Source organism: Pseudophryne corroboree, chromosome 3 (assembly GCF_028390025.1).
Source record: "Pseudophryne corroboree isolate aPseCor3 chromosome 3, aPseCor3.hap2, whole genome shotgun sequence".
Classification (NCBI taxonomy): domain Eukaryota; kingdom Metazoa; phylum Chordata; class Amphibia; order Anura; family Myobatrachidae; genus Pseudophryne; species Pseudophryne corroboree.
The window spans coordinates 189,812,110-189,833,822 of NC_086446.1; the positions used below are offsets into that span (position 1 = coordinate 189,812,110).

The 21,713-nt window shown below is 42.5% G+C and overlaps 1 protein-coding gene and 1 long non-coding RNA gene across 3 annotated transcripts in view; one reads left to right on the forward strand and one right to left on the reverse strand.

The window, feature by feature from the left end:
• Positions 1–19,145, forward strand: part of LOC135055085 (uncharacterized) — a 256,252-nt gene extending 237,107 nt beyond the window's left edge. The window contains exon 3 of the long non-coding RNA XR_010243641.1: positions 18,422–19,145. This is a non-coding gene — a long non-coding RNA (uncharacterized LOC135055085). The remainder of the gene's footprint in view (positions 1–18,421) is intronic.
• ZCCHC24 (zinc finger CCHC-type containing 24) overlaps positions 1–19,641 on the reverse strand; it is a 220,641-nt gene extending 201,000 nt beyond the window's left edge. The window contains exon 1 of one of the 2 annotated variants that reach the window (XM_063958727.1): positions 19,181–19,641. In XM_063958727.1, the coding sequence (XP_063814797.1) occupies positions 19,181–19,420 (240 nt within the window). In that variant the 5' untranslated portion in view covers positions 19,421–19,641. The remainder of the gene's footprint in view (positions 1–19,180) is intronic. The other variant, XM_063958728.1, reaches the window with a different exon arrangement.
• Between the last annotated feature and the right edge of the window lie 2,072 nt (positions 19,642–21,713).

Here is a 21,713-nt window from a genome sequence, read left to right on the forward strand (position 1 = left end):
TAGGTGCCCATGTTCAGTCACCTTGCGGCCAAACAGGTCCCGCTGAACGGGACTCGCTTGGCCGCTATGTGTGGCCGTATACTTATTGTATAGTAGACTACGGTTCTGTACATAATATACTGTATAAAAGCCTTAAAGGGGATTTACTTCTTTAGCTCTGCATCTCCACATCATTAGTGCAAAACAATAAAAAAAAAAAAAAAGGAAAAGCTGGTCCAGAGACTGCCAAGCAGAGGAAGTGATATCACCATATAATGTCACTGCAACCAAGTGACTCACAGAAATAACCACATTCCTAAAGGATGCTCAGGTCAGAGCGAGAAACCTACTACTGTACCAGACAAAAAGAACATGGACATTTCTAATTAAACTTTGATTTCCGTTGATTTTTAGAAATGTTGCTCTTACTAAATAGAATTTTTTATTTTTCATCCCAAACAGTTATTTTTTATTTGTTTACATGCAGATGACCTATTTAATGCAGCATTTGTACAGCAGGACACATTCCACATCTAACATCTCATTCCCCATCTAAAGCAGTTTATCAACTGTAACTAAAACAGATATACAGATTATATATAATAATGTTTATATGATTTATTTTTATACATCCACTTAACTGTTTTGTATTCTAATTGGTAACATGATCTGTAGACGCTATTTTTCATTTGGATGTGTATTTATTATTTAGAAGAGAAACATTGTAACTTTACAACTGTTCATCAGTTGTGAGTGTAGCTACCGTATTTTTCGGACCATAAGACGCACTTTTTCTCCCCAAAAATGTGGGGGGAAAAGTATTTGCGTCTTATGGAGCAAATAAGACGTGTTTGCGGGTAGCGCCTGCGGCCGGCGGGTAGCGGCGGGTCCTGGATGCTGCTGCTGCGCCGTCATCAGCAGAGCGCCCGCATCTCAGCAGCAGAGCCGGCGTCATGTGACTCCCCCGCTCCCCCCCACCTCCTCCCTCCTCAGGAGTGCACCGCGGGCAGCGTTAGCTGAGAGCCTGAACGCCGGGAACCACTGGTACTGTCAGTATGTGTGTGTGTGTGTGTGAGTGTGTGTGTGTGTGTGTCTATGTCTATGTGTATGCTGGATCTGATGTGTGTGTGTCTCTGTATGCTGGCTCTGACAGAAGGCTGCACTGTACAGAATCCTTGTAGGAGTCTGAGATATCACACAGAAATATCTCTTAGAGGTTGGTGAAAACTACGGAGGCAGCGCAAGGATGATAAAGCAGAAATGGTTCAGAATATTTTTTTTCCAGTTTTCCTACTCTAAAAACTAGGTGCGTCTTATGGTCAGGTGCATCTTATGGTCCGAAAAATATGGTATGTTGCAGAAAGTTGCAATAAAGCTAAAAACAAGACTATAGCAATGTTGACAGCCTACCTTATACAGCTGTAGAACGGTATCCGTTCACATGGTCGACCATGTTATGATCGACAGTCATTAGGTCGACCACTATTGGTCGACATTGACATGGACACATGGTCGACACATGAAAATGGTCGACACATTAAAGGTCGACATGTGAAAAGGTCGACATGAGGTTTTTTTTTTGTTTTTTTTTCTTTTGGGGAACTTTTCCATACTTTACGATCCACATGGCCTACGATTGGAATGGTAAAGTGTGCCGAGCGAAGCGGTAGCGGAGCGAAGGCACCATGCCTGAAGCATGGCGAGCGAAGCGAGCCATGTGAGAGGACGCGGTGCACTAATTGGGGTTCCCAGTCACTTTACGCAAAAAACGACACCAAAAAAGTTAAAAAACTCATGTCGACCTTTCCATATGTCGACCTTTCATGTGTCGACCATTTTCATATGTCGACCATGTCAATGTCGACCAATAGTGGTCGACCTAATGACTGTCGACCATAACATGGTCGACCATTCATACCGGAACCCTGTAGAACATAATGCACCATGCCCAATGGATCTTAAATACATGCATTTATGGAAAAAATTTTAACATTAGTGAAATGCATGAAAATTAATCTGACAGCAAAAACCATTGTCCAGATAAACACATACATTTTTGCATATATTCGGCTATATTCAGGGCCATCCTAACGTATGGGCATACTGGGCAGCTGCCCATGGCCCCATGATTCTAGGGAGCATGTGTCCCCTCCGGGCTAGTGCCTTCAGAGCATCTTGGGAGGCAGGTAGATAATGCTGCCTGGCCACTCTGTGAATTACACTACACACACTCAGATTTGCCACACTCACCTCCCAGTCTGAAGATAGACGGTGTATGGCTGTCAGCATGCTCATTGGTGGATAGCTGAAGCTATCCACCACTCAAAGTGCTGATAGCCATTCACTGTATGGAAGCATGTGGAGAGATGGAGTGGGACCACAGGAGGGGGAAATTATATTTTCTTGAATTTATTGCTGTGAATGGATGGTTAGGGGCCTCGTATTACTTTGCCCTACAATGCTGTTAAGGTGGCCCTGAATACACTGTGATTTTGCTCTGCTCCATTCAATCATTTAACCTACATTGAGTGCCTTCCTGCAAGTAATGCTAATCAAAACAATGTATGTGGAACACATTTGCATTTGATACAGTATGTGGTTTCATATGCATATGAACCTGCATTTTTAATTACAAATGGGTTTAAGGCCTAAGGAGGAGGAGGGTGGGTACTGATCAAACTGCTATATTTAAAAAAAAAAAAAAAAATAGGAAAATAAGTGTAAAGTTGGGAACATACGCTTTGATTCTGTCTCTAATCTCAAAAGCCAAGTGGCATGATCGAAATCCAAATTGGACTAGATCCAGACATTCAGCATTTGGCCAGATCATTTTAGGAATCTCAGAGGTCTGTTTTACTCCTTTCAGATCACCAGCAAAAGCCTGGGTTATTGCATTTGAACACAGGTTGCTGTGCGGCTTGAAAGGGTCCAGTGGAAATAATCTTGGTTGACCCGGTATTTCAATTCAGGTAGAGACCAGGGTTGAACATGGCATCGATGGGTCCTGGCACCCGTTCATCTCATCTCCAAGCGCCGCCTCTGCATACGTCACTGGTGATGTCACCAACCCGGCAATATGCAGGGTCAGGCTGCAATCTCAAAGGGGTCTCTTGCCAATGTACACGTGTACACGACCTGGTATGCAAATCTGAAAGCGTTGTTAGTGTGGTGTTTTGGTAATTTACTGATATTGGCCCTTTAGATTTTGATGGGCTCACTGACCGGAATAGAGGTTGTTTTGACTCCATATATTTTGCAGTTTTGATTGTATAATCCGCATTCTAATTCTGCCAAAATTTACAGGTCTGAAGTCGATTGGTCGGTTATTGGATATGATTTGAAATAAAGTGTTGGAATTCTCTTTTATGTATAATAGATATATAACTAATACCCAGAAATACAATTAAAGACATTACTGGGTTTATTTTCTCTTTGAGTATCAATTCAAACTCAAATCAGAATTATAGCACTGATGTACAGAAGACGTGTTTTGATGTATTAAACAACTTAAAATATATTATTAACCAGTGTCTGCACGCATACAATAACATTTCCATTATTCATTGTTAAACGCAATGGGCACAGAGCTGAAAAATCTAAATAGGCCAGAAGAGAAATAAATAAAAAATAAAACTATAGAGTATTTAAAAATTCCTAAATACAAGGCACAACTAATCGGAAACTGAATAGTAGAGATTCCACAGTGTTAAATATGAACCCACCCCATTTTAAACCCTGAGTATTTTTGTAGCCTGCACTGCAATCAATTAATCTGTTTCTATTTTTGCCTATGCTAGGTCAACTCTTAATTTAACACACACAGTCATCTGGTCTGTCATTGTCACTATCCCTGCCCCATAACCAGTTATGAGGCCTGAGATGCCAGTGATGGACTGAACTGAAACACAGCTATAGCATGGCATATGCACATACTGATAGTTGCATTGCATTTATTACATGTTGAGACACAAGCAAAAATGCACTGCATTTGTATGTGTTTGATGTGTTTATTATCTGGTATTTATATAGCGCACACATATTCCGCAGCGCTTTACAGAGAATATTTGGCCAGTCACATCAGTGGAGCTTACAATCTATATACCATACCTCATACACACTAGGATTAATTTTTGTAAAGAGCCAAATAACCTACCAGTATATTTGTATTGTGGGAGCAAACCGGAGTACTAAGATGAAACCCCACGCAAGCATGGGGGAAATATACAAACTACGCACAGTTAGGGCCATGGTGGGAATTGAAACCATGACCTCAGTGCTGTGAGGCAGTAATGCTAACCATTACACCATCCGTGCTGCCCAACTGTGTTCACACATGCAAGGGAGTTAGCTTGGCAAGCCACTGACATGTGAAAGCACATCATTGCTGCTAAACATGTCAGATGCACTGAACAAAAAGCATAATTTTTTTGTTAATAAACAAACAATACACTACTATGTATCATAGTTGCCTACCCTCCCACATTCTGCAGGAGACTCCCTGAAATAGCAGCAATATCCCTGACTCCCTGAATAGATCAGCAATCTCCCTGATTACACCTTACCTACCCCATTATGCAGCTGTTACATTCTTGGAAAGGGGGGGGGGAGAAATCAGAGATACAGACATTACCCTGCATTGGTTTACAAGGCACAATGATCCCTATGGCTACATGCATTTTAAATAAGGTTTCTCGTGGCCACTTACAGTATATGGAACCTCTTGCAAAACACCATACACAAACAAATCCTGAAAAATATCAGTGTCTTTTCTTCAACAAGTAGATCTTACTAACTTTGGGGCTCATTTACATTTTGATGTAAGTTATTTTCATGACACGCCTCTCAGATGTAGCAGTACACCCCCGCGCTGATAGGTGTTACTTTCACAATCTCCCTGAAATGCTTTTTCAAAAGTAGGCAAGTATGCTACGAATGTAAAAAAATAAAACCTATAACGATTTGATACAAGGCTTTTAATTTTAACGTCCGTTTAAATGCACTTAACTGGTGTTAGATTTGAAATTGCAGTGCAAAACATCTACATTCAGGAAAAGGTGGCCATACTTTGCCATGACTATGGGATGATATGATACAATATTTTTCCTTACTTAGCATGGCACACTATCGCCACTTCTATTAAAAACAAAACATCCATAAACCATATCTTCTCTTCTCAATGTAAATAACAAGTAATGCTGCGGTTCAAGAGTATTCAACCCGCCAGCACTGCACGGAACCCACTTCATGTTTCAATAACAAAGGCAAAGAGGAGGTGCAATGTGACTGTTTGTAACACGTGCACAGTGTTGGCTCTGTCTAACCAGGTAGAGGTGATTCGTAGGGATGTTCACTTTTTAAATCCCCCATATTATCAGTGCAAGGAGAGGAACCTTGGCAGAGGTGGCAGAAATAAAGGCTTGTGAACTGTGGCGTACATGGCATGGAATGCTGACCACTCTGCTAGACACAAATGGGGAGCCTGCTGACTACAAATTAATCTGAGGATGGCGATATCCTAGATTGGTTGTGGGGGTAAAAAGCGCACTGAGCTACCCTTATATAGGTACAATGTATATATAAGCCGGGATGCAGAAGGACAATATTTTGTGATTAAATAATACCCACTTCCTATGGGAAAAACAAAATTGTAAACTAGCAAATAGAAAGGCCGGCGGTGATCCCTCAAGTTGTGGAGAACAGATCACATAACATGCAAAGAGAAAAAAGACAACTCTTTTTTATGGGGCACTCTTACTAATAATCTAAAACTTGGACTCACATTAACATACTGACATATAACATATATTCAAATGAGACAATTTATGGTGTGACTGGCTATGCCTCTAGAGAAGTCTCCCTGTAACATCCTTCTGACTATGTAAATTGTTGTAACATAATTGTAGCAAATTATCTGTAAATATTTAGTTATACTCATGCGAATGATTACTTATAAAGAAACTAATCTGTGGCCTGCTGCCAGAAACAAAGTTTCAAATATGCACTTGTTAACGTCTATCCTATGTGACATAGGTCATTTGTATAATATAGCAGCTGATGGTCCCCGAAATTACATAGAAAGTTATTAAAGCGGCTATCACGATACACATATAAATAAACATGTATTATGTGGCTGAGTTTTTTAGCCAGTCACAAGTGTACATGTGTTTAGCCAGGTAAACGTATTAGACAGTTGTATAAGTAGAGAAAGAAAATGTCAGAAGGAAGACGGGGAAGAAAAGGTGACTAGATACCTGGTTTCAGCTTTTGGAAATCTGCTAAGAAGCATCGAATTTCCAATGAGAGAACCACCTGGAGCATATGCACCAATCCCAAGACCTGTATCTGCTGTTAACTTTTCCTGCCCAATTAAGGGCAAAGTTAATGAGAGTGCAGGGGAGAGGTCCCTAGTCAGTATAAAACACCTATATTGCTTAATTCTTATAGGCCCATTGAAAAATAATAATAATAATTATGATAATAACAACAACGTTTTAAAATATCAAATGCTATCTTAATATGACCACTCGGTCGCAATTAGATCTGCGGCATCCATGGAAAACATTCAAAAAAAGGAGGAAGGGAAATTCCTTCTATATCGGTTATGGATATAAGTAACAGGTACTAGATTTGTACAGAAAATTTCTATGAAATACAGATTTCATATGCAATAACATCCAGGATTTCTACTGTCCTCAATCATATCTGTCGACATCGAATTAAAGATGAGAGGATCCTTTGGGCGTTTATGCAAAATGAAAAAAGTGTGCTTCTGCTGTCGGTATCTCAATAAATGAGTTAAGCCGATGAGAGAGCACTGAAACAGAAAGAGAAGAAAGATCATATAATTAATATGGATATATCCTTATGAGTGTATCCACGGATGATATCATTACGTGTTAAATAACCAAGTATCTAACCATTTCGCCCTCATATGATTTATAATTAATTGTAATGAGCACAATGTTAATCTTCCCAGAAATTAGGGTCAATAGGTTAGAAAAAACTGTATTAAACTTACACATGCAATGGTAATATCAAAATTGCATCATATTTGCAGTAATATCAAAATTGCATCATATTTGCAAACAGCGTCTTATATGCACGTCACCAATTAGCACACCTATAAATTGGAGATTATATTTCCCTGATCTCTATATGTATATATCCATTTCCATTGTACAGTTAGATATAGATCTCCATTAATTTATGTGCTATTTACTGCTGTTAGATATAAAATAAAGATAATTTAACTTATCTGCTGCAAATTCTCTAGAATCGATTATTGGTATGTATATCCTCAGATGTAATTGACACGGTGCTCCCGGGTTATATTGTGAATATACTCTCACAGTATAGCTCCCTTATGCGGGGTAATAGAGGCTATCTGTCAATTAGGGTATCAGGTCTGGTAGTCTATGACTCTCCCCCTCCAATCCGATCACATCTGCAGAAGCCGCAGAAGTGACCAAAGTAACCGTAACTCCGAGATATTGAGGACGGGTCTGGTAGCAGTGAATCTCCGCTCACAGTCAATCAGAGCAGCATGTGAAGCCGCTGCTGGCAGCATGCGGCTCACCGCTAATCCCCGAGTCCGTGTGTAGAGGCAGTAAAGGTGACGTGCACGTGCGCCGTGTATCCGACGTGTACGTTTCACCTGGGCGGCTTCGTCAGGGATTGTGATATAAAAAAGAGTTGTCTTTTTTCTCTTTGCATATTAGATGGCGATATCCTCTAAATTCAAAATGCATCTAATACAGCGTGTGCTTAGGTCTGCACTGTGTCCTGCACATAGAATTAGGTGACTTTTTTGTTTCACGGTTCGTTCAATGGAAATATAACATGACAGTCAACAGTAAATTTTCATTTGATGGTATTAGGTGGAAAATAATGTAATGTTTGTAGATATCTGTAGAACAATAAAAACATTTGTTTTAGTCTTTTACTGATCTAATGAGCCTGACACTCCCCAACTACAATTTAATTACAACTTTGATAACTTTCATATATTCACACACTTTTTGTCTATAGCTTTGTATTTAAGAGTACATACAAAAATGTGTATTGCAAACTACTCTGCAATACAAATGGAAATGACCATCCTTCTTCGTACAAGTAGCGGCTGACATTTTAATATGCCATTGCAGCTTCACTGACAAGGTCCAAACCAAAAAGCACCCGAGGTTTCACCTGGCTGGTTATAACCGATCTGTAGGTAGGGGTGAATTCGCTGGGTTTACAGCAAGATTAAATTATCCCTGAAGGCAGAGGGGCAAGAAATAATAAGTAGTGGCAGTGGGCCCCCAAAAAACTATCAATCCTTATAGCCACATATTGCAGCCAAAAGGAATGAATGTTCTGGCCACATCAACAATGTCTTACTGCTGGGGCAGCTGCTCCCATAAGCAGCTATTACAGTGAGTGTTAAGAGATGTACTGTCACAGTTGATGGCAGGGGTAAATGTTTACACTGTAAGCTACTGTCCTGGTAGCGTTCCTGTGCATATGTGACCATACGCTGTGTATGTGCACTTATAGAGCCGTATGTGTCTGAAAGGGCCCCTCTTCACTCTGATACCTCTTTCCATTTGCAAGCGCTTGTTAGCGCCATATTTTCTTTTGGGATCTTGATAAATAGCACAATTGCAATGTTCCCCATATACCGGAGCATGCTCCAATTCTGCCATTAATGCAGGAGATTAACACGTTACAGATTTGATAAATAAAAACTGTCATTTTGAGAAACTCATGCAGACAGGAAGACGAGCAGTGTCACAGACATATATAAGGATGGAAAGTGCACTCAAGCTGTACATTCCTGCAGGATGAGCATAATTCATACCCCTTTGGATCTGCGGCACATAGCACAAAGTACCGATGTTTGGTACTATGCGCATGCTCCGGACATGTGCTACACATGTGCAGTACAAGTACTGTGTCATTCAGCACACTACAGCTGCAGACTGTCAGTGACAGTCTGCTGCCATTTGGGGACGACTGCCATTGCTCAAAATGGAGGCGTGCCCATTTTGGGGGAGTGCTAAAGCCAGGATCTCCATCAGAAGACTGAAATTTCATGGCCCCTATGTAGGAAATGTGGCGGCCGGCTTGCACGACCCCGTTGATCATACAGCTGGCCGATGGTGTCGCAGATGATCCAATGCTGTGTCCTGGGATGTAGCACAGATCACTAATGCAAGCAGGAGGCGTCTACTTATATCAAATGCCTCCTGCTGCATTACCATATTAGTGCACTGCTGGATGCCTCCTCCAACCACATCTGGATAAGGACCAATAACTCCAACCTGTCTGCACACACATAATTCAAGCGGATTAGGATAGTCATTTGTTGTTTGTGTGTCTGCTATCATGCTTGTGAACTAGGATAATTTCCTTGCTCAATGAAGATGGACTTAAATAATACTGTATGTTGTATCTGATGTAACATTTGGGGAATTACAATCATTACATAAAATATTATCTGAAAATTGCGGTATTTTTATTTGATATCAAATAAGTCATTCCATAGCATTAATTGCCGTGACCATATGATATATTTATAAAATCAGGTTTTATTTTGTTTTGCAACATCATCATGGAATGAGCCTTATATAAGATAAAAAAAAAAAAAGTATGATAATGGACATACACTGACAAAGAGGGTTATTCAGAGTTGTTCGTAAACAAAAAAAATTAGCAATTGGGCAAAACCATGTGCACTGCAGGTGGGGCAGATGTAACACGTGCAGAGAGATTTAGATTTGGCTGGGTTATATTGCTTCTGTGCATGATAAACACTGGCTGCTTTATTTTTACACTGCAATTTAGATTTCTGTTTGAACATACCCCACCCAAATTTAAATCTCTCTGCACATGTTACATCTACCCCACCTGCAGTGCAATGTGATTTTACCCATTGATGTGCTTTTTTGGTTTGCTAACAACTCTGAATAACCCCCAAAGACTGTGTTGATGTGACTGCTCACGAGCTTTAACCCAGTTTGCCACAACCTACGTTGCAGTGAAGAGAAGGAAGCCTTAATGGTTGTGCCTTGGAAAGGCAGAACTGCACATTTTACTTGCTGGGTGAAACTCTGAGTCCTGGTCAGGCCAAGAAGGGTTCCCATCAGTGGCGTAACTACTGCCCCCGCAGCCCTCGCGGTGGCTTGGGGGCGAGGGGCTGCGGGGGCGCCGCCACTGATTTAGAGCAGATTGACATGCGGACGAGCGTCCGCATGTCAATCTGCTGTCTCCTCTCCCTCCCTGCTGTAACGGGACACAGAGGACACAGCGCGCCGCGCGCGCCTCTCCAGTGTCCATCCTGCGTCTCCGTCCATCTGGTCTAATAATGGAAGTGCCGTTCGTGAGCTCTGATTGGCTCACGAACCGGCACTTCCTTTATTAGACCAGAGAGAGAGACGGAGATGCAGGAGGGACATGAGAGAGGCGCGCGCTGTGCCCTCCTTGTCCCTCCTTCACAGCAGCGAGGGGGGGGACATGTATGGCACTGAGGGGGCATGTATGGCACAGGGGGCATATATGGCACTGAGGGCATATATGGCACTGAGGGGGCATGTATGGCACAGGGGGCATATATGGCACTGAGGGGGCATGTATGGCACAGGGGACACTGAGGGGGCATATATGGCGCTGAGGGGGCATGTATGGCACAGGGGGCATATATGGCACTGAGGGCATATATGGCACTGAGGGGGCATGTATGGCACTGAGGGGGCATGTATGGCACAGGGGGCACTGAGGGGGCATGTATGGCACAGGGGCACTGAGGGGGCATATATGGCACTGGGGGGGCACTGAGGGGGTATATATGGCACTGGGGGGGAAGTGTGGGGGCATATATGGTACTGGGGGGGGTACTGAGGGGGATATATGGCACTGCATGTGTACCTGGCACATGGGGGGGGCTATATTTGGCACTGGGGGCACATGAGCACCTGGCACTGTGGGGGAATATCTGGCACTGGGGGCATATGTGGCACTGGGGGAGGGGGGGCTATATTTGGCACTGGGGGCATGTGAGTACCTGGCAGCGTGGGGGAATATGTGGCACTGGGGACATATGTGGCACTGGGAGCACAGCCCTAGCAACAAGCACTACCCCCTAGCAACGAGCATGACGCCCAGTGCATGAAACTCCTGGCAACGAGCATGACACCCAGTGCATGAAACACCTGGCAACGAGCATGACACCCTGAGCATGAAAACCCCTAGCACCGTGCATGGAACCAAGAGCATGAAACCCCTGGCAACGAGCAGGTAATTTAAAAGTAATTAGAAGCCTTACTGTAGGACTTAATGTGTAATGGGCATTACGGTGTGTGGCATAATGTATCACGGACATTGCGGTGTGTGTCATAATGTGTCACAGGCATTACGGTGTGTGGCATACTATATCACGTGCATTGTGGTATGTGGTATAATGTCTCAGGGGCATTGCAGTGTGGCATAATGTATAACGGGCATTGCGGTATGTGTCACAGGTATTATGGTGTATGGTATACTATATCACGGGCATGGTGATATGTGGTATAATGTCTCAGGGTCATTGCAGTGTGTGGCATAATGTATCACGGACATTGCGGTATGTGTCATAATGTGTCGGGCATTACTGTGTGTTGTATACTATATCACGGGCATTGTGGTATGTTGTATAATGTCTCAGGGTCATTGCAGTGTGTGTCATAATGTGTCACAGGCATTGTATGTGCTATAATCTATCAGGGGCATTGCAGTGTGTAGCATAATGTATAACGGGCATTGCGATTCCTGTCGTCATGTGTCACAGGCATTACGGTGTGTGGCATAATGTGTCACAGGCATTACGGTGTGTGGCATAATGTGTCACAGACATTGTATGTGCTATAATGTATCAGGGGCATTGCAGTGTGTAGCATAATGTATAATGGGCTTTGCGATTCCTGTCGTCATGTGTCACAGGCATTACGGTGTGTGGCATAATGTGTCACAGGCATTACAGTGTGTGGCATAATGTGTCACAGGCATTACGGTGTGTGGCATAATGTGTCACAGGCATTACGGTGTGTGGCATAATGTGTCGGGGGCATTATTGTGCGTGGAATAATGTCTAAGGGCCATTGCAGTATGTGGCATAATGTATACTGGGCATTACTATAAGGAGGAAAAATGACAAATAATGTAAGGGGCATGAATCAGGATTATTTTTCTTTCCAGTGGTGGCTAACGTCTGGGCGTGCAGGTTGCAAAACTGGGGTATAAGGAAGTCTTTTCCTGCAATACCACGCCCCTTTATGCAAAACCACGCCCATTCCAACGAAGCCACACACCCTTTCATGGTGCCAATTATGGGGGATGGGGGATTGGGGGGGGGGGGGGGGGCGCCGAAGAATTTTTTGGCTTGGGGGAGAAAAACTTCTAGTTACGCCACTGGTTCCCATCCCTCAGCATGGATTATTACAGTCCAGTTGTTATTTACACAGTGATGGTAGGTTAGACATGGCATACATGACCCTTTAGTTCTGGTTAGGGGCATGGTTTCCTCTAGTACCCAAGTGCCTAGAATACCCATTGATGCTCTTAAGTTAAAAAAGACTGTGTCACTATTTTGTTCATTTTATAGTCTCAACTATGAAATTAAATTTAAAGTGTACTGGGGACAAAGAAGTAGATTCTCTGACTAAAGTCATGAGCATGTCTCTTAAGGTGCATACACACTTACTGAAAAATGAATGACGTCGCACATTTTAACCCTTCCTGAGCGACGTCGTTCACTATCTCGGCAAGTGTGTATGCCGGCAACGACTGCCAATGCGCAGCCCTGCGGGTCGTTAACAACCCTCGCTGTTGGCCGTGCATGCATGCTCAGTCTGGACTGTCGTCCAAGAGCTGCCTGCATGGCTCGGTGGCGGCATGACGTCACTAAGCGTTATGAACGTCATATCCCTCAATGTGTACGGCCGGCCATCGACCGCCCGGCCCTGGAGGGGAAAACACTACACAACATCGCTCTTAGAGCGCGGTCTAGTGTGTATGCACCATTAGCCGTGGAGCATAAGTTCATCGGGTCAACTAAGTTATCCTCAACTGCTTTGGTACATCTTGCAGGTACTGAATGTGCACAATTTGGTTTTTATAGCTTTGGCCAAAACCTGAGAGAGGGTCTTGTTAGGTAATAGATAGTTTGCCGGCGGCCGAGATGCTGGCTGTCAAGATACCGACAGCGACATCCCGGCCGCCAGTATGCCGGCAGCGGGGCGAGTGCTAGAAAGCCCTTTGCGGGCACAGTGGTTTGCTGCGCTCGCCGCAGGTTATATTCTTCCTCTATGGGTGTCGTGGACACTCACAGAGGGAGTAAAGCCTGTGGCGGTATTTCACCACCTGTTGGGATTTCGGTGTCGGCATTGTGACTGCTAGGATCCAAACAGGCGGCCACGTGATTGTCTTCCCTTGTTAGGGGGGTGCTATCCTGTTGCTTATTGTGTCCCAAATCCCCTAGTGCAACTGCAGTTTATCTGTACACAATACATAAAGCCAAAGTCTCGTTTGTAAACTGGTTTACACATGAGATGAAAATTGTCTCAGACTATGCAGTATCTCTGGCTAGAAATAAAATCAACAAGTCTCCTTGTAACTAGTCTTAATTATAATAATTCCTATCATATGCACACTCCCAAATTATACACTATGATGATAATCTATGCTTTCCCTTTAGTCCCGTAATTTAATCAATTAACACCATTCTGTAAACACTACTTACACTCAGATAGGACATTAGTAAGGGACCCTTAAAACTTTACAGTCTGTAACATTAATGAATACTGGGCCAAAAAGAAATGCAAGCCTAAGTACAGACATAGGATGAACACCTCCTAACCACATGTACAGTTATATATGGAGAAACACGTTTAGTTACTTCATGTTCAGTCCATTAGCACAGTTTCTCAGATACCTATAAGCACTAGTCAGCCTGCCTAACAAGCTGCAATACCTCTAGTATTGAAGGCGTTAAAAGTGGGAGGAATGAGTTTTATATGTTCAGACCACATTAAACCATGTACAAAAGTCCCTTAGCACATAAAATGCCAACCATCCCCCCCTCTGTATCATTACCAGCGGCTGCTCTGAGCACTCCCCACTCTCTAGCACACTAGGAATACTGAATAGTTTAACTGTTAAGGGTGATTTGTATTCGGCCAGCATCATGTTTTGTGTTAAAGAGGAGTTATCAATGTGTATGCTCTATTCACTTTTGTTTAGATAGTTTTTCATTAGAACCAGCTCAGAATGCAGTGGGTGCCGCTTCGCTACTGACCGTGGCGATAGAAACAAACTGAACCCCAATTGCCTAACAGATAATTAATGTAACAGTCTTTGAGTAGCAGCAAGTACCACTGTTTGATTAAAGCATGCCAATATGCATATATGTCTAAATACGAGACTGCACACTTGCATTAGCTGTGGATATAACTAGGGGCTATTACACCAGTGTGCAGGGATATAACCTCTGCAAGTACGTGTCTAAAATACTTGCTGGGCTGCTTAATTATTTGTGCAAAATTGAAGACCTTTCCACAGCTGTATAGCAGATCAAACTTTTTTTTACAACTAGTGCAGTGGTTCTTAAACTGTGTGCTGTGGCACCCTGGGGTGCCATGAGGCACTTACAGGGGTGCCCTGAGTTGATGGTCTAGGACCACTTCAAATTATTTATGGTCAATGTAAAAGGCAAAAACAGTGCTTGTGGCTGCCAGTCATAAAATATGTGGGCAAACAGAAGCACATCCTGTCCCTCACCACGTAACTGACCTAAGAATGACATAGAAACATAATTTACTTAATTTAATATTGTTCTTCTAAATTTCTCAATAAGAAACTTTTGTTTTAGGAGTGACATGAAAAAATGTGTGATGCTCTAGGGTGCCGTGATTTTAAAAGTTTGAGGAACCACTGAACTAGTGTATATTGGGGGTAATTCTGAGTTGATCGCAGCAGGAACTTTGCTAGCAGTTGGGCAAAACCATGTGCACTGCAGGGGAGGCAGATTTAATATGTGCAAAGAGAGTTAGATTTGGGTGTGGTGTGTTCAGTCTGCAATCTAAATTGCAGTGTAAAAATAAAGCAGCCAGTATTTACCCTGCACAGAAACAAATTAACCCACCCAAATCTAACTCTCTCTGCACATGTTATATCTGCCTCCCCTGCAGTGCACATGGTTTTGCCCAACTGCTAACAAAATTCCTGCTGCGATCAACTCAGAATTACCCCCATTATCTTAATATACGAGTAGGAGAGTTTAAAGATGAAATGATGTATAGGTTCTGTATAACTGATGAATATTTGCTTGGAAATTATACATATTTATTACAGAAAAACGTAAGCTTAAAATACCTGCCAGTACGTTAGTCCACAAAAGTTATTGCATTTGCTTCTAGTAGTTCGGTTAGATGAACTATCCAGTATGCTGCTAGGGGTGGTCTTCAGTTTGCCGGCTGTCGGGATCCTGGCGCACAATATACCGGCGCCGGAATCCCGACAGCCGGCATACAGATACTTTATCTCCCTCTTGGGGGTCCACGACCCCCCTGGAGAGAGAATAAATAGCGTGGCGAGCGTAGCGAATCCGCAAGGGGCTCATTTGCACTCGCCACGCTGTCGGTATGCCGGTATGCTGGTCGCCGGGAGCCCGGCCACCGGCAACCAATACTACACCCTGCTGCTAGGGCAGAGTTGAGTGGCCCACAGGGATACTGGGGAAACAGTGGACCCTCCTACCTGAGGATCCCACCTCCTCCTTCAAGCATGGGCACTGCATGCTCCTTGTAGGCCCTTTATGAGCCAGTCCGACACTGGGCCCGATTCATTAAGGATTGCAAATGCAAATATCACCTCCTCCCTGCATTTGTGATGCGTTCGTATCTCGGATGATTCATCGCAATCATAGGTCGCAATGTAAATTTGCGACAGCAGTCTGAGTTACCGTCGCAATGTGGCTTGCGGGACCAAAGAAACTGCATCTCACAGGCAGATGCATTAGCATTTTAGAGATTGCAGGACTCATTCTGCACGTGCGCAGTCCCCGAACATTGGCAAAATGCAGTAAGTGTTGTTTTTGCGATTCTTAATGAATTAGGCCCACTGTGTGTACTTTCAGAACAGTATATGGTATAATAGTTGAAGATTAAATAGGAGACACAATGGGTCTGATTCAATTAAAAGTGATGTGCTGCCGGAGCGGCATCTGAATACATAAAATGACGGCAAACTGTGACCATATCATGGCTCACTTTAGCTTGCATCATGTAGAGCAGGGATAGGGAACCTTCGGTCCTCCAGCTGTTGTTGAACTACATATCCCAACATGCCCTGCAACAGTTTTAGCATGGCCAAATAGAAAAACTGTAGCAAGGCATGCTGGTATGTGTAGTTTAACAACAGCTGGAGGACCGAAGGTTCCCCATCCCTGATGTAGAGGGTGAAAAGAAAAAAGCAATGATACTCAACTATTTCGTTGCCACACAATCACAACACACTAGTCACAATATAAATCAAGTCTCATTTTACAGGCCTGCTAGTAAAAATTTTATAACACTCCTTTTTCAAATTTGCACAATTTTTTACTCAAAACTTTAAAGCCGTATATACACGGTGCAATATCACTACCGATAAGGACTATATAGTCCATATATTGGAAAACATAGTGCATGTGTGTAAACACCTTGTGTTGCTGATGCGCACTCCTGTGGGTTCGATGTCGCAAGAAAAAACAGACTGTGCAGGCAGGCCAATTTTGACTAGAATGTGTACAATCTAGTACATAGTATAGTCAAAACTGACCATAGTCAAAATTACACCGTGTATAGTCAATATCGGTGGTTCTGGGCTCCAGAGAGTTCAAGGGAAATCGCATAGTGCAAATCGGCCACATAGGCCGAATGGCACCGTGTGTAGGCCCCTTAATGCTATTTACACTTATAGAAATTGAAGATACTTTATTTTTCTCGTTTAAAGCTCTGGGGTACCGCCATTCCTCTGACAGCTGTAATTGAAAGTTTGGGGGAAGGCTTTAGCTTGTGATTGCCAAATAGCATTGATTTGGTGGTTCTGAAGAGCCCAGAAAAAATGGCTGCTCGCAGCAGCCCCTAGGTCTTCAGTAGGAGGAAGGAGCACATTAGTAATGTTTTTTGTTTTTTTTAAGGTGGTAGTGCTGCTTTTAACCTTTAATCACAACCTGTACTTGGGCAAATAAACATAGAACTCTCAATTGACATAAGATGACAAGATGTATCATTTAGGCACAGTGCTTGCTTGATGAAGCATATGAATGAGTTATACGTACATCTTATTTCCATGCAGAACATCTTTTTCTCATCTTAGAAACAATGTTTAGTGCAGTCATTTGTTACCTCAAATGTACAGTACTCTGTATGTGATGGGAGAAGCAGCTGTTCTGCTTATCAATGTCACTTACTGTACGGCGAAAAAAGGGTAACCTTTTCCATACATGAAGTTTCATTGGAATTAGTCAAAAAGCCAGCTAGATTCTGTGAACTGAGTAAAGCAGGGATTTATATTTCTGTACAGCAATGTTAATTTCTTATATGTCTCAATTACAAAAAATGACGTTACTATGTATCTCTCTGTGTGTAGGTACAGTATATGTATGTATATATAGTATGTGTTTGTAAGTTTAACCAACTTTTCTTTTATATGACAAAACGGGAAATACATTCTAAAAAGCAATAGATCTACAGAGAAGTAAAGCAGAGGACTGATCATTTGGTATACAATATAAATTCACTGCTACTATAGTCTGACTAAAGTGTGTTATACATATAGCAGCTGTAGAAGAAACTGGCCTATTAGAAATGGCTGACTGCTGTCCTACATTTTTTATTCCCTGTGATTTTTTGGGGATTAACGTTTTTGTTTTAGAAATTGGCCCAAAGGATTTTTTTTCCAGGAATACTTTGACGTTTGCAGAGAAAACAAAAATCCTGAAATAATTAATAATGAGAGCGCAAATACATTAAAAATGCAATAATATATTTAATTCACACATAAAATGATATATAAAAATAGATAGATTGCATAGATCTTGCGTAGAGCAATTGCTCTACATAAGATCTATGCAACCTATTTTTATATACCATTTTATGTGTGAATTAAATCTACTATTGCATTTTTAATGTATTTGCGCTCTCATTATTAATTATTTTACTAGTGTCTTTAGGTGATATTCCTGATCACCTTTTGGGAGCAGCAATTACTTATTTATCAATTTATAAATTTTTAAGAGCTCATTTATTAATCTATTATTAACTGTTTGTGTTTTTTGCGCCTAATATATAATAATTGGTTTAAAAATCCTGAAATGGTTATTATTTTTTATGCAGCTTATCATTTATTTATTTTTTCCTCCACTTTTTTTTCCTTCTTATTGTTACAGTTCTGGATAGATGTTACAGTCTGGGATCACTCAAAGGGAAATTTGTGTAACCACTTGTCTACAATAGCAGCTGTCAGGGCAATGGTCTGTCCAGCCAAGTACTTTGGCACTGACTGGGTTAATCACACTGTCAACAATATTATCCTTACACTTCCCTGGACTCAGGCAGATCTAAAGCAAATAAAGGAATTTTCTGCACAGAGCAATGCCAGATGCCCTTAAATAAAACTTGCTAGCAAGGCAGAAAATATTTTTTGTTCTTTTTAAACAATTTGTGACCAGACACATAAACACTTGCTGGACCACCAAAATGTTGGCCTAAGGCAGTGTAACACAGCATATGAAATAAAAGTCATCACATTGGCTACTGTCATAGTAAATGACAAGGAGTTCCAAGCAACAATTCAAAGTACTACTGTGTACCTGACCTCAGCAGAGGGGCTCTCAGTGACTGCCCAAGTGTATGACACGACTTTGGGGGGCATCACTGCCTAGATAGAGCCAGTGAACACTGTTAAATAAATAATTTGATGTGACCACTAAGAAAAGGAGCAAGGTGCAACTAATAATATACTATACAACATGTTTATGCACATCACCTATATGAGCAGTTGTAGCATAGATCACACACAATGTGCATTTGAAATTGCAGAGAATAAAACACTTTCATGCTTCAGAGATCCATGTAAAAGAAGACTGTAGCAGGAGAGCAGTGACAGACAGAAGGGAGAGGGGGATTTGGGGAAGTGAGGGACACACCTCAGTCCTTTGGAGCTGCAGGAAGCTGCTGAGATAGCTGGAGTGGATGGAGGAGTTCAGGTCTGGGGGGCTCTTGGAGTAGTTGCTGAGGTCGGGGTGGGAGGCAGTACTGGATTCTGGTCTGAAGGCATCAAAGGCAGTTGCTTGGTGTGTGTCTTGCAGGGATAGGTAGACCCAATTGAGAAGCTGGGCAGGCTGGTATACAGAAGCAGTGGTATCTATAGCTGACAGCAGGCTCATCTTGCCCCCCAGTTACAAGAAAGAAACCCGGCCCCCTCCTCTCAAGCAGTCTTTTCTCTTTTTCTACCTCCTGCTCCTTCTTCACCCTCTTCCTCCTCTCCTTCCCTTCTTCCTGCCCCCCTATCTTTCCTTCCTATAGGGATTTGGCAGAGGGCTCAGTGAGGACATTGCTGCAAACTTCTCTCTCTGCTGCTAAACTTTTCCCTTATTTCTCTGCAATCCGCTATGTGACTGGGTCGCCACGCCCACAGCGGGCTGTGATTGGGCAGATTGCGCAGCTCATCTGCATATAGAGCAAGGAAAGGAAGGTCAGTCTGCTGTGTAAAAGGCCCAGCCCACTGTTCTGGGAATCCTGCGCTCACTGTGGCCATGCAATGTGTTTTATCAGTTGTGCAAAAGGGGGGCACTGTAACCCAATCACTGCCACTGATGCAGCACCAATCCCTGGATCCCTGCCACTGATACACCAGTTCCTGGGTCACCAATGCATATTACAGTACAGATTATCTTTTACTACACAACTAATCACTACTGATTTAAGTGAAGCACACTTTTTCTAGCATTATGCTAACTGTAATAGCAATGCTAATGTACAATGAGTGGGTTGTATGAAATGTTTCAGTTCACTGCTGTTGGCTGGCTGCATCCTGACCAGACCCCATCTAGATCATTTTGACAGATACTTTTTGAAAATGTAATACATTCCAACAATTACACACACAAATATCATTCTAACTTTTTTTTTTTCTTTTTTTAATAGTTAACAGCTGTGTAATCTGAGCTGGTAATTGGTTTTTTTTTTCTCTTTCTGCAATCCTTAGTATGTCCTTATTCTGCATATAATAGCATAATAAATGCTTTATTACGATACTCTTTATTGTATTATTATATATTTATCATTTTTTATTTATATTTATATTGCATATTATGTATTAATTTATCTATACAATTTTTTTTTATTTACACATTTTATTATAGCTGCTGAAACAGGGTCTTGATCGTTTGCGCATCTGTACCTGACCGGGATACGGTCATTAGGTCGACAGTCATTAGGTCGACCACTATTGGTCGACATGCATTAGGTCGACATGGTCAATAGGATGACCTGGAAAAAGGTTGACATGAGTTTTGTTTTTTTTCCATTTTTTGATCCTTTTCATGCTTTACGATCCACGTGGACTACAATTGGGAACGGTAATCTGTGCCGAGCGCATCGGTAGCGGAGCGAGGTACCTTGCCCGAAGTTCGCTTGCCATGCGAGGGGACACGGTGCTCTAACTGGGGTTCCCCGTCACTTTACGAAGGAAACGACACCAAAACAGTCAAAAAACTCATGTCGACCTTTTTCCATGTCGACCTATTGACCATGTCGACGTAGTGACCATGTCAACCTACTGCATGTCGACCTAATGACTGTCGACCAAAGTGTGGTCGACCTAATGACCCATACCCACCTGACCTAGCACCCTCTCATAACTGCAGGGTAAACTGCACGCATTCCGTCCCCTCTTTGAATGTATAGGTTTCCATCTTGCCAAAAAGTCTTTTAGCCCGATTCAGGGCCGCAAGCAACGCTGATGTCCACATTGCTTCGCATTCCTTTGCTATAGCGTTCCCTTGCTACTGCACATGCGCAACAATCCCTTAAAATTCCAATAGCGCATGTGTTACACAAAGTGTACTCACACAGGCGCTACTGTGATCAAGACACACCATATCAGAAGTGCACTGGAGAATTGATGGGCGTATCTGGGCGGTTACAGGGAGGTGGTTGAGCGCCGGCACGCAGATGGTCAGTCTGATGGGCGTGATATGTGAGTGTTATGTGCGTGGCATGAAAGTGGTTACGTACACAGACCATCCACTTAAGAGGCCATACACAGATGGAGAAACTGTACCTACTGTATGGCTGGTGCAAATTTCAAAGGTAGCGTCTATATATGCACCAACGCCTATGGACGCTGATGGAGGGTGTCTCGCTCCTTGCACATTCAGAAGCTTGTATGTGCACCAGGGAAGGTTATTGTAGTGGCATTTGCATAAAGTCGCAGATGGGTGACCATTAATAGATGCAGCTGCGCCTCCATTCACCTCTGAAACAGGCCCTATGTTGTTATACTGGCAACTTGTTGTTGTTTTCTTGTGCCTGATTGATTAATAATTAATAATGCCCCCTAAAGACATGCTTATATAGCTTCTTCACAATGCTTGGGCTGTGGGTTCTATTCTGACCAGGGCATTATCTGTGTGTGGAGTTTGTGGACTGTGAGAGGAAACCAGAGCACCTAGACCA